We start from the raw sequence: 14,855 nt of genomic DNA on the forward strand, positions 1-14,855 counted from the left end.
TAGTAATTTTTTGTCATCTGCAAATTTTGCCACCTCACTGTTTACCCCTTTTTCCAGATCATTTATGAATATGTTGAATAGGACTTGTCCCAGAACAGACTCCTGGGGGACACCACTGTTTACCTCTCCGTTCTGAAAACTGACCATTTATACCTACCCTTTGTTTCCTATCTTTTAATCAGTTACCAATCCATCAGAGCCCCTTCTCTCTTATCCCATGGCAGCTTACTTTCCATAAAAGCCTTTGGTGAGAGACCTTGTAAAATGACTTTCTAAAAATCTAAGTACACTATATCTACTGGATCCCCACTCAGTCTGTATAGTCTGTCATAAATGTAGAAGTTCATGTTAAAGGAGTGTGGGGAAGTAGGTTAAAAGGATTGACTACTATAGATCCACTGGGAAGGAGACCTGGGTGAACTGGCATGTATTTAATTAACCAAATTGTCTTGCACTTTAACTTTGTAGGGGGGGGGGGGGAGTTTTCGTTTTACATTTTGCTTTTGTTTTTTCTTTCTCCTCTGTTTGGAGGGACTCATAATCAAAAATCTAAATAAAGTCACCTTTCCTATATAGTGATTGAATATAGGTGTTGTTTTCTGTAGTGGTTGTGTGATTTGATTCTGAAAATCTGAATGATTATATTGACCAGTTTTCTAGTTTGTTAGCCAAATCCTAGTCCACTACTGTTTTTGTTGTCTTATATCCTGTTCTATCAGTTATTCAGGATATTTAATTGCACTTTATAAAACTAAATTAATCTCTCAAGTCCTTTTGTTTAGTTAAGCCATTGAAATTAAAGAAAGGTGGTGTGGGTAATGAGTTCAGCAGTTGTTTGTCTAATACCACGTCTTTCTTACAAGACTTGTATCTTTCCTGCTCCTAACCTGCATTTTCTTTAGAGAATTGAGACAGTTTATAGATGTTTAATATAATAAAGGTGGGGCTTTTTGCGTTAAATTCAGATGTATACGTTTCTTTATAGGTCAGTTTCTGGGTTGTACGAGAAATTTTAACAGCACAGACGTTAAAAATAAGGGCAGAAATATTGAGCCATTTTGTGAAAATAGCTAAGGTAAGTGTGCATTATTATTATTATTATTATTCAAAATATTCTTTTTTTGTCTGTTTCTCCACTCATATCAACTGTCTCTTTAGACCACTGAAGAATAAAATTCTTGATAGCACAGCTCCTGCTATCCCATTAAGTACTTGGTCATTGTGATACACAATGTGACCACCACAGACTGATCTGCTTGTACATAGCTAGGTACAATGGGCAGTGAGCTTTTTTAACTGGCTTCTGCTACAAATATTCTAGTTTAGCGTGTTTACAAGTTTAAAGGTGATTCATCTTCCTGCTATTATGCTGTTGAGCTGCGTTGGAGCCATGGCCAACATAATTACCAAAACAAATTTTTGTTGCTAGCATTAGAGCTGGTTGGAAAAAAATCATTTCCTCACTGAAAATTTTGACCAAAAAATTGTTTTCATCAACATTTTCCACAGAAAATTTAGAATTGATGGCAAAACATTGAAAGCCAAAATATTGTGGCTAAAAACTGGAATATTTCTATTTTGACACGCTGTCATAGAGCCTAATGAAGGTGGAATTCTGAGGCCTGATCCTCCCATTCTCTGCTATAGGTAGGTCTCACAGTTAGACGACAGTTTTTGTGATGCACCACAGTGTCACCTTTCGGGACTTGTTTACATGCAGATTACTGCACAATAATCCAGATGTGAATTTGCACCAGTTTGCTGCTCAGTAATGTGCTGCATGGATACTGCTACTGTGCATTGAAAGTTCTGGAGTGCAGTTTGTCTTAATACACTTTCAAGTAGTCTAGTAGTAAGCTAAGCCATGCTCCACGAGTTTCAGGACACTTTAGCTGTGTCCATCTGGACTCAACTGCGTGGCAAGCAGATGTGCTCTAGATTCATACTCTGGCTTTCTGTGCCGTAACTTCCCATGTAGACAAAGCCCTTGGTGAGGGGAGCTGTGCATCATGGGAAGATGTAGTCCTAATAGGGATTCAGGTCACAGAGGACAACTGGAGCATTAGGCATGTGATGGGGTGAGCTCCCCACACTAGGCCTGCAAGAACTGGGCTGGGTCAGGTGGGTCCAGTCAGCTAATTAGGCTGCTTTAGGCTGAAGGCAGCTGGTTGGAAAGAGGCTCACTTGTGCAGGAACATGCAGGGCCTATAAAGCCAGGTAGCAGGCTACAGACTGGGCTGCTGAGAAAGGGCAGTCCATCCCTGGGAAAAGGGAGGAGTGTTTGGGGGCAGCTGGGAAAAGCTGCAGGAAGGCAGGCAGCAGTCTTTCCTTGGGAAGTGGGAGGAGGGTTCTTGGAGTTGGTACACCCAAGAAAGAAGGGGTACCAGGTGTTGTAGGAAGTAGTCCAAGGGAGGAGCAGTGAGGGCAGAAAGAGGAAACCCAGAATTGCTGAGCTGAGGGTCTCTGGACTGGAACCTGGACAAGAGGGCAGGCCTGTGTTCCCCTACCAGCCACGGAGGGCGTAGTACTGGTGCAGACTGCCTAGGACTGAACCTCATAAGTAGGAACACGGAGTGACCTAGCTGGAGGGCTAAGTCAGGAAGAGGATGCTGTGAGTCCTGGAGCAAGTGGAGCTGCAGACTAGAGTCAGAGTGACAGCATGCAAGCCGCGGACAAGGGTGTCGGCCATGAGAGCTAATCCCCAGAGTGACTAGGAGGAGGCACCAGCACAGCGGTGAGTGGAGCACCCTATGACGAGGCATATGAGTTACAACTTCCCTGAGGCACCCTGGCAGCATTTCAGAAATGAAGCATTTTGGTTTTTGTTTCTTTCCTCGCCAGTGCAGCTGGAGGAGCCAGTTCTACTATCTTGTGCTAGAGTTTGTGCCCCTTGGTTTTCTGTGTCCTTCTCTGTTGGCCCCCCCCCCCCCCCCCGCCCCTGCTTCCAGCCTACCAGGGAGGAGCAGCGGCCTCCTTTCCCATCCCTCTCTCCCCTTTTGTTTCCCTCCCTGCATTTTTGTAATTCTGTGATGATGGTCTGGCTGCTGTAATATCATTTTAGTGCACTACCCATATATATTAGGAGTTGTATATAAAATAATTATTTCTCTTACCTGACCTGAGAAACAAATGGATCACCTTAAGTATTGTTATCCACAGCTAATACTGGAAGTAAGAATGAGTGTACAGCCTCTTAAAATCTTTTTACAAATGAGTTATGTGAAAGTATTTCCCATTTTTCTTTGCTGCAGGCATTGTGTTGTAGGAAACCTTTTTTTATATAACACAGTGTTGCTTCTGCTCCTTCATGCAGCACATAGTCAAACCATGGAACACGTTGCCAGGGGATGTTGTGAAGGCCAAAAGTATAACTGGGTTCAAACAGAATTAGATAAGTTCGTGGAGGACAGGTCCATCAATGGCTATTAGACAAGATGGTCAAGGATGCAATCCCATGTTCTGGGTGTCCCTAAACCTCTGACTGCCAGAAGCCGGGACTGGATGATAGGGGATGGATAACTTGATAATTGCCCTGTTCTGTTTATACCCTCTGAAGCTTCCAGCACTGGCCACTGTCAGAAGATAGGATACTGGGTTAGATGGACCATTGATCTGACCCATATGGCCAGTTTTATGTTCAGATGTTCTCAGTTGTTTTGTTGATTTTTACAGCAAGAAGTCTGCTGAAGAGAACTGTGACCACAGGCTGGGTTTTTAAACATGTTGGGAGGGGGGGAAGCATTGTCTTTTTAAAAAAAAGATTACAACATTATTTTAACAAAAAGTCACTTTATTAATTCTAGACTACTTCATTCAACATCTTCGGTAACCATAGGAGGCCAAAGTTGAATCTTTTGGCCCAATTAAACATATATGTTTCCAGAACTATAGTATCATATGGTTAGAACTTGTTTTCAACAATAACACCAGAGTTACACTTAAAAAATATTTAATTTTTTCCACTTCCAAAGAGAGAACCTTGCAAAACCCAAATTAGTTTCGTGAACATAGGAGGTACATCTAAGTGAGCTTTCACTTTGCAATGAGTTCAGGGCAAGCCTGGAATATCTGTAACATTTTTAAAGTGTAAAATGTCACCCAGATTAATAGAATTTCCCAAATTAGACACCATTTAGTACCCCTTGCTTTTGTTTTGAAGAATTGCACCTCTAGTTTGATTGTATTCAGTGTGATGGCTCTAAACAGCCATGAGAAAAGGTTAAATAATTTTTCCTTTGGTGTTGTTGCAGAAACTTCTAGACCTGAACAACCTTCATTCCATCATGGCTGTGGTATCAGCATTGCAAAGCGCACCTATTTTCAGGCTGACGAAAACCTGGGCTGTAAGTTAACTTGTCTTTATTTCAAATCTTCTCCCTTTTGTTATGGTGTATATTAATCCTGTGCTTTGTTGTCTAAACATCACTCGATTGCTGAGTTAGAGCTGAAGGAAGGAAGGAAATTTACCTTTAGAAGTGATTTTGTGTGTGCACAGAGGTGACGGTAAGCCAGCATGCCCCGGTGTGGGGTACTGGCAAGAGCTGGTGCGCCGTCCCGGGATGGACTGGCTTCCCCAGGCGCAATTTAAAGGGCCTGCAGCTCCCAGCAGCAGCTGGAGCCCCCGGCCCTTTAAATTGCTGCCGGAGCCCTGGGGTAGCGGCGGCGGGGCTGGGGCGGCGATTTAAAGGGCCTGAGGCGGTAGCGACGGCCGAGCCCTGGGCCCTTTAAATCGTCCCTGGAGCCCCGCCGCTGCTTCCCCAGGGCTCCGGCAGGTTCCGGGGACAATTTAAAGGGCCCGGCGCAGTAGTGGCAGCCGGAGCCCCATCCCCGGAGCCCTGCTGCTGGAGCCCTGGGGAAGTGGCGGTGGGGCTCCAGGGACAATTTAAAGGGCCCAGGGCTCTGGCAGCTGCTACCATCCAGGGCCCTTTAAACCGCTGCCAGAGCGCCCGGCTGCCACTGTTACCCCGGGGGCAGGGAGGGAGGCACTTGCTGGTACAGGGTGGCCCGGGGCTGGCTCTGACCTCCCCCAGCCCCGCCCTTTCTGCCTGCGGTCCTGCCCCTTCTGGGGGCCAGAGCCGGCCCCAGCCCAGCCCCATACCGGTAAGTCCCTATACTTACTTTCACCCCTGTGTATGTGTGAACGAGAAATCTATAGTTTTATGGCAGTTAGTACAAACCATTGCGTTACACGTTTAACTAAAGCATAAGCTTAACTTGTTTGCGTTACTGTTATTTCCTTTCCCTGATTCGTTTGTCTCATTCATATGTTGTGCCATGTAATAACCTAGACTGTGAGCTCTTTGAGGCAATGACTTGTTTTTTGACTATATGCCTGTACAACATCTAGCATATTAGGGTCCTTACTTCTGGTTGGGGTCTCTACATATTATTGCAGTACAAATAATAATTAATAATAAAAAGCTTTCTTAGGTAAGTAGTTCTATCAAGATATCAAGCAGGACTTTGTTCTTTTAAAAAGTCTTTCGAGCAATTTTTGTCAAAGTCCAGGTTAACAGACCAAAACATTTCCGTACTTTAGGCAAGTCAAGCTTTCCCTTCAGTTCATTGTTTGTGTGTGTGTATATAGACAACATATACTATAATCCAAACTGTTTCTGGTGCTGAAAATCTTTATGAAAAGACACCTCCCCTCTTGTTCCATCTTACACACACATGACTTACTGTGATGTTTTGGGGATCACCCAGACCAGTAAGGGGTTCTGTCACCACCTGCCCTATAACTTTGGGTGCCGAAATGGTATGCAGCTATGGCTTAGAGCTCTAACAATGGTAGCCAGTCCACAAACATAAAGGTCTGACCCTGGCTTCCACCAGCCTACTTATGCCTTGCAGGCTTGACGCCAGAGCCCTTCCAATCTTGAGTCTTCCCAAATCTGTCCAAACCAAGTTCTCAACTACCAGACACTCAGACTTTTCCCCTCTTGGTTAATCACCCTCGAAGACATGAAACCTGCCTCCACTTACCAGTTCACTTTGGGACATACACTCCACACAGTTTTCACAACAGAGACTGCTTAGGGTAAAAGTAAACAAACTGTTTATTTACAAAAACACAAAAAAATCACAGATTCAAAGATGGAGTAGCAAGGGAAAGTGAACACATACAAGTTACAAAGGAAAAAAACATGAAGATGCAATATCAGGCTTTACAGTTCTAAGTTAGATACATTCCCTTTTCTAATACAAGTTACCTATTGCCTTTGAACAGTTTTCCAGTATACCCTCCGGCATAAAGTAGATCAAGCAATCACAGCCAGTCCCCCACTTTTGAGACTTTCCCTCAGTTCTGGATAAAAACTTGCTCCTCAGCCAGTTCTTTTAAAACTGTTGGATGCAAGTTATTGAGACTTGCTGATCTGAAAATGTTTAAATGTAGTAGCTTTTATCCAGAAACGTTAGTGGAATGGAAAGAGTAGTGTCATCACCATCTGATGAGGCTGCATCATCTGTTTTTCCCAAATACAGAACAGAAATATTTATTGAACATTTCTGCCTCTTCTGCATTTTTATTGATAATGCTACCATTTCTATCTATTAATGGACCAATACCATGGAATCGTAGAATCATAGGACTGGAAGGGACCTCAAGAGGTCAGCTAGTCCAGTCTCCTGCACTCATTGCAGGACTAAGTATTATCTAGACCATCCCTGACAGGTGTTTGTCTAACCTGTTTTTAAAAATCTCCAATGATGGAGATTCCACAACCTCCCTAGGCAGTTTATTCCAGTACTTAACCACACTGACAGTTAGGAAGTTTTTTCTAATGTCCATCCTAAATCTCCCTTGCTGCAATTTAAGCCCATTGCTTCTTGTCCTGTCCACAGAGGTTAAGAAGAACAATTTTTCTCCCTCCTCTTTGTAACAACCTTTTATGTACTTGAAAACTGTTATGTCCCCTCTCAGTCTTCTCTTCCCCAGACTAAACAAACCCAGTTTTTTCAATCTTCCCACATAGGTCATGTTTTCTAGACCTTGAATGATTTTTGTTGCTCTTCTCTGGACTTTCTCCACATCTTTCCTGAAATGTGGCACCCAGAACTGGACAGAATACCCCAGCTGAGGCCTAATCAGCCCAGAGTAGAGTGGAAGAGTTTCTTCTCATGTCTTGCTTACAGCACTCTTGCTAATACATCCCAGAATGATGTTCGCTTTTTTTTTTTTTTTTGCAACAGTGTTACATTGTTGACTCATATTAGGTTGTGGTCCACTGTGACACTCAGATCCATTTCCGCAGTACTCCTTCCTAGGCCGTCATTTCCCTTTTTGTATGTGTGCAACTGATTGTTCCTTCCTAAGTGGAGTACTTTGCATTTGTCCTTATTGAATTTCATCCTATTTACTTCAGACCATTTCTCCAGTTTGTCCAGATCATTTTGAATTATAATCCTATCCTCCAAATGACTTGCAACCCCTCCCAGCTTGGTATCATCCGCAAACTTTATAAGTGTACTCTCTATGCCATTATCTAAATCATTGATGAAGATGTTGAGGAGAACTGGACCCAGAACGGATCCCTGTGGGACCCCACTCGTTATGCCCTCTCAGCATGACTCTGAGCCACTGATAACTACTCTTTAGGAATGGTTTACAACCAGTTATGCACCCATCTTATAGTAGCTCCATGTAGGTTGCATTTCCCTAGTTTGTTTATGAGAAGGTCATGCGAGACAGTATCAAAAGCTTTACTAAAGTCAAGATATACCACGTCTACCACTTCCTCTCTATCCACAAGGCTTGTTACCCTGTCAAAGAAAGCTATCAAGTTGGTTTGACACGATTTGTTCTTGACAAATCCATGCTGACTGTTACTTATTACCTTACTATCTTCTAGATGTTTGCCAATTGATTGCTTTATTATTTGCTCCATTCTCTTTCTGGGTACAGAAGTTAAGCTGACTGGTCTGTAATTCCCCAGGTTGTCCTTATTTCCTTTTTTATAGATTGGCACTATATTTGCCCTTTTCTGGTTTTCTGGAATCTCTCCCATGACTTTTCAAAGATAATCGGCTAATGGCTCAGATATCTCCTCAGTCAGCTCTTTGAGTATTCTAGAATGCATTTCATCAGGCCCTGGTGACTTGAAGACATCTAATTTGTCTAAGAACTTTTTAACTTTTTCTTTCCCTATTTTAGCCTCTTTTGGTCCTACCTCATATTCACTGACATTAACTATGTTACATGTCCAATCACCACCAACCTTCTTGGTGAAAACCGAAACAAAAGTCATTAACCACATTTCCGCATTTTCTGTTATTATTTCTCCCCCCCCCCCATTGAGCAATGGGCCTCCCTTATCCTTGGTCTTCCTCTTGCTTCTAATGTATTTGTAGAATGTTTTCTTGTTACCCTTTATGTCTCCAGCTAGTTTGATCTCGCTTTGTGCCTTGGCCTTTCTAATTTTGTCCCTGCATACTTGTGTTATTTGTTTATATTCATCCTTTGTAATTTGATCTAGTTTCCACTTGTTGTAGGACTCTTTTTTTGAGTTTCAGATCATTGAAGATCTCCTGGTTAAGCCATACTAGTCTCTTGTCATATTTCCTATCTTTCCTACACGGTGTGATAGTTTGCTCTTGTGCCCTTTAATAATGTCTCTTTGAAAAACTGCCAACTGTCTTCATTTGTTTTTCCCCTTAGACTTACTTCCCATGGGATCTTACCTAGCAACTCCTTGAATTTGCTAAAGTCTGCCTTGAAATCCATTGTTTTTATTTTGCTGTTCTCCCTCCTACCATTCTTTAAAATCATGAACTCTACCATTTCATGATCACTTTCATGCAAGCTGCCTTCCACTTTCAAAATCTCAACCAGTTCCTCCCTATTTGTCAAAATCAAATCTAGAACAGCTTTTCCCCTAGTAGCTTTCTTCACCTTCTGAAATAAAAAATGGTCTCCAGTACATTCCAAGAACTTGTTGGATAATCGGTGCCCTGCTATGTTATTTTCCCAATAGATGTCTGGGTAGTTGAAGTCCCCCATCACCACCAAGTCCTGGGCTTTGGATGATTTTGTTAGTTGTTATAAAAAAGCCTCATCCACCTCTTCTTTCTGGTTAGGTGGTTTGTAGTAAACCCCTACCATGACATCACCCTTGTTTTTTACCCCTTTTATCCTTATCCAGAGTCTTTCAGCTAGTCTGTCTACTATTCCCATCTCAACCTCAGTCCAAGTGTATATATTTTTAATATATAAGGCAATGCCTCCTCCCTTTTTCCCCTGCCTGTCCTTCCTGAGCAAGTTGTACCCTTTTATACCAATATTCCAGTCATGTGTATTATTCCACCAGTCTGTGATGCCAACTATATCATAGTTCTGTTTATTTACTAGCATTTCAAGTTCTTCCTGCTTATTCCCCATACTTCTTGCATTAGTATACAGACATCGAAGATACTGATTTGATTTCCCCCCCAGTTCTGTCTTGTCTCTCCCTTATCCTTGCTATAACAGCCCATGCTTCCCCCAAATTCCAAACTTTCTCTCAGGTCTCCATTGTCAGGATTTTTTTTGTTCCTAATATATTTTAAAAACTTACTATTATCGTTAAGTCTGCTGGCCACAGTTTCCTCCTTTGCTCTTCATATCTGGTATCCTATTATCATATCACATGAAATCATATAATATCATATATTTTAGTTACTGTAGGCATTTCAATTTACTTTGCCAGATTTTCAAATAAAATTTTATTTGTAAAGAAAATTCCCATCTTTCCTCTTGGACTGAAAATCTTCCTTGTTACTGCAGAAATAAAGATAGTGGAAGCTGAGGAAATAAATGGAACCTTTGCAAATTTTGGAAATATGCTTGGTTAATAAAGTCTTGTAATTATCTTTGAAAGAGTTACAGCACTAGTAAGGGCAGGCCAAGCTTCTCTCCCATGCCCCCAACCAATATGCCACCACAGCTCTTGAAGGACCACCACTAGGACTCGTAAGGGGCGTGCTGTTTCCATGCTTATGGAACTCACCCTTCTACTGAGACTGCGAATAAGAGTCCCAAGTGTTAGAGTTTCAGAGTAGCAGGCATGTTAGTCTGTATCTGTAAAAAGAAAAGGAGGACTTGTGGCACCTTAGAGACTAACCAATTTATTTGAGCAGAAGCGTTCGTGAGCTACAGCTCGATGAAGTGAGCTGTAGCTCACAAAAGCTTATGCTCAAATAAATTTGTTAGTCTCTAAGGTGCCACAAGTCCTCCTTTTCTTTAAGTGTTAGAGTGTGTGTTGTGGATAACTGCCTACTGGCAATTAGACTGTGACGAAATCCTCATTTCATACAGCCTACTGAAGGAATCTTGATTTGTAAATCACCTTAGCTGACCCTAATATGAGAGAAGGATGTCTTTGTGTCTCATTACCCAAATCACATCTCTGTCATGTGATTTTCATATAATATGATGAGAAACACAAATCTATATGCATTAATTCTGCATTGTCTTGTAAAATGTTTCTATTTCAGCATAGAAGTTCTGCTGTGACCACCACTCAGTAGATGCTTTGATTCATGATATTTTAGCATTCAATCTCAATGCTACAATACTATGAAACAAAAGGTCTATACAAATTTTCAATAGACGCCTTTGGCTGGACTCCCAGACAATGCAAAATTCTGTGGGCAGACCTGTTGTTTATACTAAGGAAGATCAGTACAATACTCCAGTTTTCTTTTAAATTATAGTGGCTTCCCATTAGGGAATGAATTCATTACAGAATGTACGTAATAACTTTTATTGGCCCTTTACTATTCAATCCCTTCAGTCCTCTTAATTTGCTGTTAGTTTATACACAACAACCAAGTCATCTCTCAGTTGAAGTGCTCACTTGTACACAAAACTGTATGGTAGAATGTTTCATATTCCTTATCCTTTTAACATTTTATCCCTGTTTATGTTTGAAGAGGTACATTACTTGCTCACTTTGTTCTCTAATGAAAAGTTTTATTTTCAGACTCTGTTTTCTGATGAGACTGTTGAGGTTTTAATAATATATCTTATTGCGATTGTGATTTTTTTTTGCATCATGATATTATTTGGAAATAAACATTTTAATTAGAGTGCAAAATATTGGGAGGAGGAAGAATGGGGTCATCATCAAGGTATATATCCTTTTCTGAGTTATAATTTGTAACTTAAGGGTCTACTCTGTTTTAAGACTCTCAGAACTTGGTGCTCCTGATTGTAACTCCTTTTGTTTCGATACACCTCTGTTACTTTAGGAGATTTTTGGTCTGCTCCAACTTCAAATATTTATCCTGGTTCCTTTATTTCCTAAAAATACTAACCTATACCATTGGTTATTTAAAAAAAAAAATCAGAATCTCACACTACCCACATTTTAGGGCTTTCACCAGTGTGTCTTATTCTGCTTTTTCTGTGATGGATTTGCAATTTGAGTTTCAATGGAGAATCGATTTCAGTCTTCCCACCAAACACAAACACCACAAATTTGAAGATGATACAAAATTATTCTAGATAGTTAAATCCAAAGATGACTCTGAAGAGTTACAAAAGGATCTCATAAAACTGGGTGATTGGCCAACAAAATGGCAGATTAAATTCAATGTTAAGTGTAAAATGCACATTGGAAAACATAATCCCAACTACCCACACAACGAGATGGGGTCTAAATTAGCTGGTAAACACTCAAGAAAGAGATCTTGTAGTCATCATGGATAGTTCACTGAAAACATCTTGTTGGTGTGTAGCAGCAGACAAAAACCTCCAATGATGGAGATTCCACAACATCCCCAGGCAATTTATTCTAGTGCTTAACTACCCTGACAGGAAGCTTTTCATAATGTCCGCCATAAACCTCCCTTGCTGCAATTTAAGCCCATTGTTTCTTGTCCTCTCCCCAGAGGTTAACGAGAACAATTTTTGGCCCTCCTTCTTGTAACAACCTTTTATGTATTTGAAAACTGTTATGTTCTCCTCAGTCTTCTCTTCTCCAGACAAACAAATGCAGTTTTTTCAGTCTTTCCTCATAGGTCATGTTTTCTAGACCTTTAATTATTTTTGTTGCTCTCCTGTGGACTTTCTCCAGTTTGTCCACATTTTCCCTGAAATATGGTGCCCAGAGTCCAGAGGTGTATATATATATGTCAGTATATAAATCCCACACCTTGAATACTGTATGCTGTTCTGGTCACCCCATCTCAAAAAATATATATGTGATGGGATATTTAGCCCACACCGACCCTGAAGGCATACGGGGGCTCAGGAGGGGGCAGTTAAGTTTCACAGTTGCACCTGACGGAAGGCCCATGGTTTTATAAGTATTAATTGCTCATGTAACTTAGCAGGGCTTCAGCCATGGGGGCGGGCAAAGGGGAGGAGGGAGGTTGGGGCTGCAGCCGCAGGATGGGAGCGGGGTTCAGGGCTCCGGACAGGCAGGGGAGACTCAGGGCTTTAGCTAAGAGGAAAGAGCCAGTTTCAGCCCCAGTGCTCCCCCTGTAGCTAAAGCCCCAAGGCCCAACATGTGCTGCGCCCCACTCCCCAGCTGAAACGGGGAGTGGAACCATGGGGAATCCTGAGCTCCAGCATCCCCCACAGGGCTGAAGCCTTGAACGGAGCTGCAGGGCTGAAGTCGTGAGCCCTGGTGTTCCCTGGAGGCAGGAGTCCTGAGCCCCATACCTGGAGCCCTACAGCCCCAACTCCCCACCCCATGGCTGAAGTCCGTAACCTCTTGTCCAGCATTATGGGACATTTCAGAGTTACAGACAACCTCCGTTCCAGAGGTGTCCATAACTCTGAGGTTCTACTGTAAGTTTGTTCCATCAGTGGCTGTTAGCCAAGATGATCAGGGACACAGCCCCAAGCTCTGGGTGTCCCTAAACCTGTGACTGACTGCCAGAAACTGAGACTGGATGATTTTGGATGGATCACTTGATAATTGTGCTGTTCGGTTTATTCCCGCTAAAGCATCTTGTACTGGCCACTGTCGGAAGACAGGATACTGGGCTAAATGGACCATTGGTCTCGCACAGTATGGCCATTCTTATGTTGTTATGTTTTTGTTGTATTATTGTACAGCCGCCAGGCAAGGAGAGCAGGAGAAAGTTGCTGTATTAAAAATATTGTTTCTTTTTGGGTTCTCTGCCATTCACCCTAGATTTTTTTTTTTTTTACTCCTAACAGAAGCTGTGACTCGGTTAAATATATTTACAGATTCAGTTTTTTCCTTTTTCCTTTAATTTACAGTCAGATCTGGAGGTCAGGGAATTAGTGAACTCTAGCAGAACATCCAAATGAAGAAACATACAAAGCTGCTCAAGATAAAACATTGTTGGTTTTGAGCTCCAGTGAAAAATTAGGGAGCCAAGTGAAAATAGAACCTGTTTGAATTAGTAGTTTAAAACATGTTGTATGAAAAGAGGAACTGTACTTAAAAACAAAAAACAGATTACTTACCCAAAGGACCATGTTCCTATGGAATAAAAGATGTGGTTACATTTTGCTGCTTTGTATGTAATTATTTTGTGTTACATTCGTAGTTAGTGATTTGTTCTTTCCTATATGCAAAAGTTTGGAAGTGTTCAAAACACAATAATGTCAGTGAAAATCTCTCTGAGTTCTCTTAATTATATTGTTTATATAAGAGTTAATCTAGAAAACAGAATGGGAAGTGCTGGCTGTGTGTTGTACACAGTATGTATGTGCTATGTATGCCCAGTGCCCAGAAATCTTTATATGTCGTCCAAAGTATTCTATCAGATCTCAAATGCTTTTATTTGTATAATGGAGTACAAACTAGACCTCAATAGGGACCAAGATGGAATACTGTCTGTGTATTTAAATTGGAACTGTGAACTGCATGTAGTTCTCATTTTGAAATTAATACGAGTTCTCCCTTTTATTTTAATGGGCATTGGGTTGGGCTCAGAGTGATTGATTCCTATGCTGATTCCATTGAAGTCGATCGCAGAATTCCCATTAACGTCAGAGGTACAAGATTGGCCCTTAGCATGTTAACCATTCAGCACTGGACACTTGGGTTCAAATTCTGCTTTCAGTTGTAGGCAAATATTTGGTCTCATGAGTGCACATTACAAAACCCCTACACAAATTGGCACAAATCAGCATCACTGACAGTTTCTGCTGAAAGAGAATCAAGACCATTTGTATCTGAGATGTACTGGCAGAGATGGGCATGAGCCACTTGCAAAGTTCCTGCCCATCTAAGCCTACCAGAAGCCAATGCTATTAGTCTCTCATGTTTAAGAAATAGAAACTTGCACAGAAAATGTGAATAAAATAATACCCTTGTAAAAAGGAGTGAAAAACAAAGAATACTTTCATTAATTTTTCTTTAAAGTTTAACTTAAGTTTCATCATATTCAACTGCCAAATTGAGGATTAAATTGTCTGGACATCTAAACACATGTGTTTTCCTGTGGCTGTTTGCTACTAGCCCTGTTTATACCAAAAACAAGGGGTGTGTGTGTGAGAGAGAGAATTGGGAGCTGCCTTGGCTTCATTAATCCTTTATATCCACTTTATGAGTCACTAAGTGTTTTTCAGTGCCGGAAAAAATATTGAAAGCTCCACCCACATCTTGCCATAGGAATTAAAATGGCAGTGTTGGGTTTTACTGCTGTGCTGTGGAGTATGTTAAAAAGAATTAAGTAAAAAAAGCATGTCTTGAATTGATTTAACATGGTCACTAATATCTGCTTTCCTAGCAGTGATCAAGTTTTAATGTATTCACAGGGCAGTGCCCTATAAGATTTCCTGAAGAGCTGGTGTGAAGTGAGCTGAAAACACAACATTAAACATCACTTGTGATGTGACAGCTGAGATGTATTCGCAATCTGTTCTGCATCCTCGTCACTTGATACATTTA

General features: G+C 41.4%; 1 protein-coding gene across 2 annotated transcripts in view; it reads left to right on the forward strand.

Annotated features, from left to right (window-relative positions):
- Nucleotides 1-14,855, forward strand: part of RALGPS1 (Ral GEF with PH domain and SH3 binding motif 1) — a 417,852-nt gene that overhangs the window by 108,220 nt on the left and 294,777 nt on the right. For both annotated transcript variants that reach the window (XM_084649908.1, XM_084649907.1), the window contains exons 9-10: nt 986-1,075; nt 4,251-4,343. In XM_084649908.1, coding sequence (XP_084506034.1) covers nt 986-1,075; nt 4,251-4,343 — 183 coding nt within the window. The remainder of the gene's footprint in view (nt 1-985; nt 1,076-4,250; nt 4,344-14,855) is intronic.

This window comes from Lepidochelys olivacea (genome assembly GCF_965140295.1).
Source record: "Lepidochelys olivacea isolate rLepOli2 genome assembly, chromosome: 16".
NCBI lineage: Eukaryota > Metazoa > Chordata > Testudines > Cheloniidae > Lepidochelys > Lepidochelys olivacea.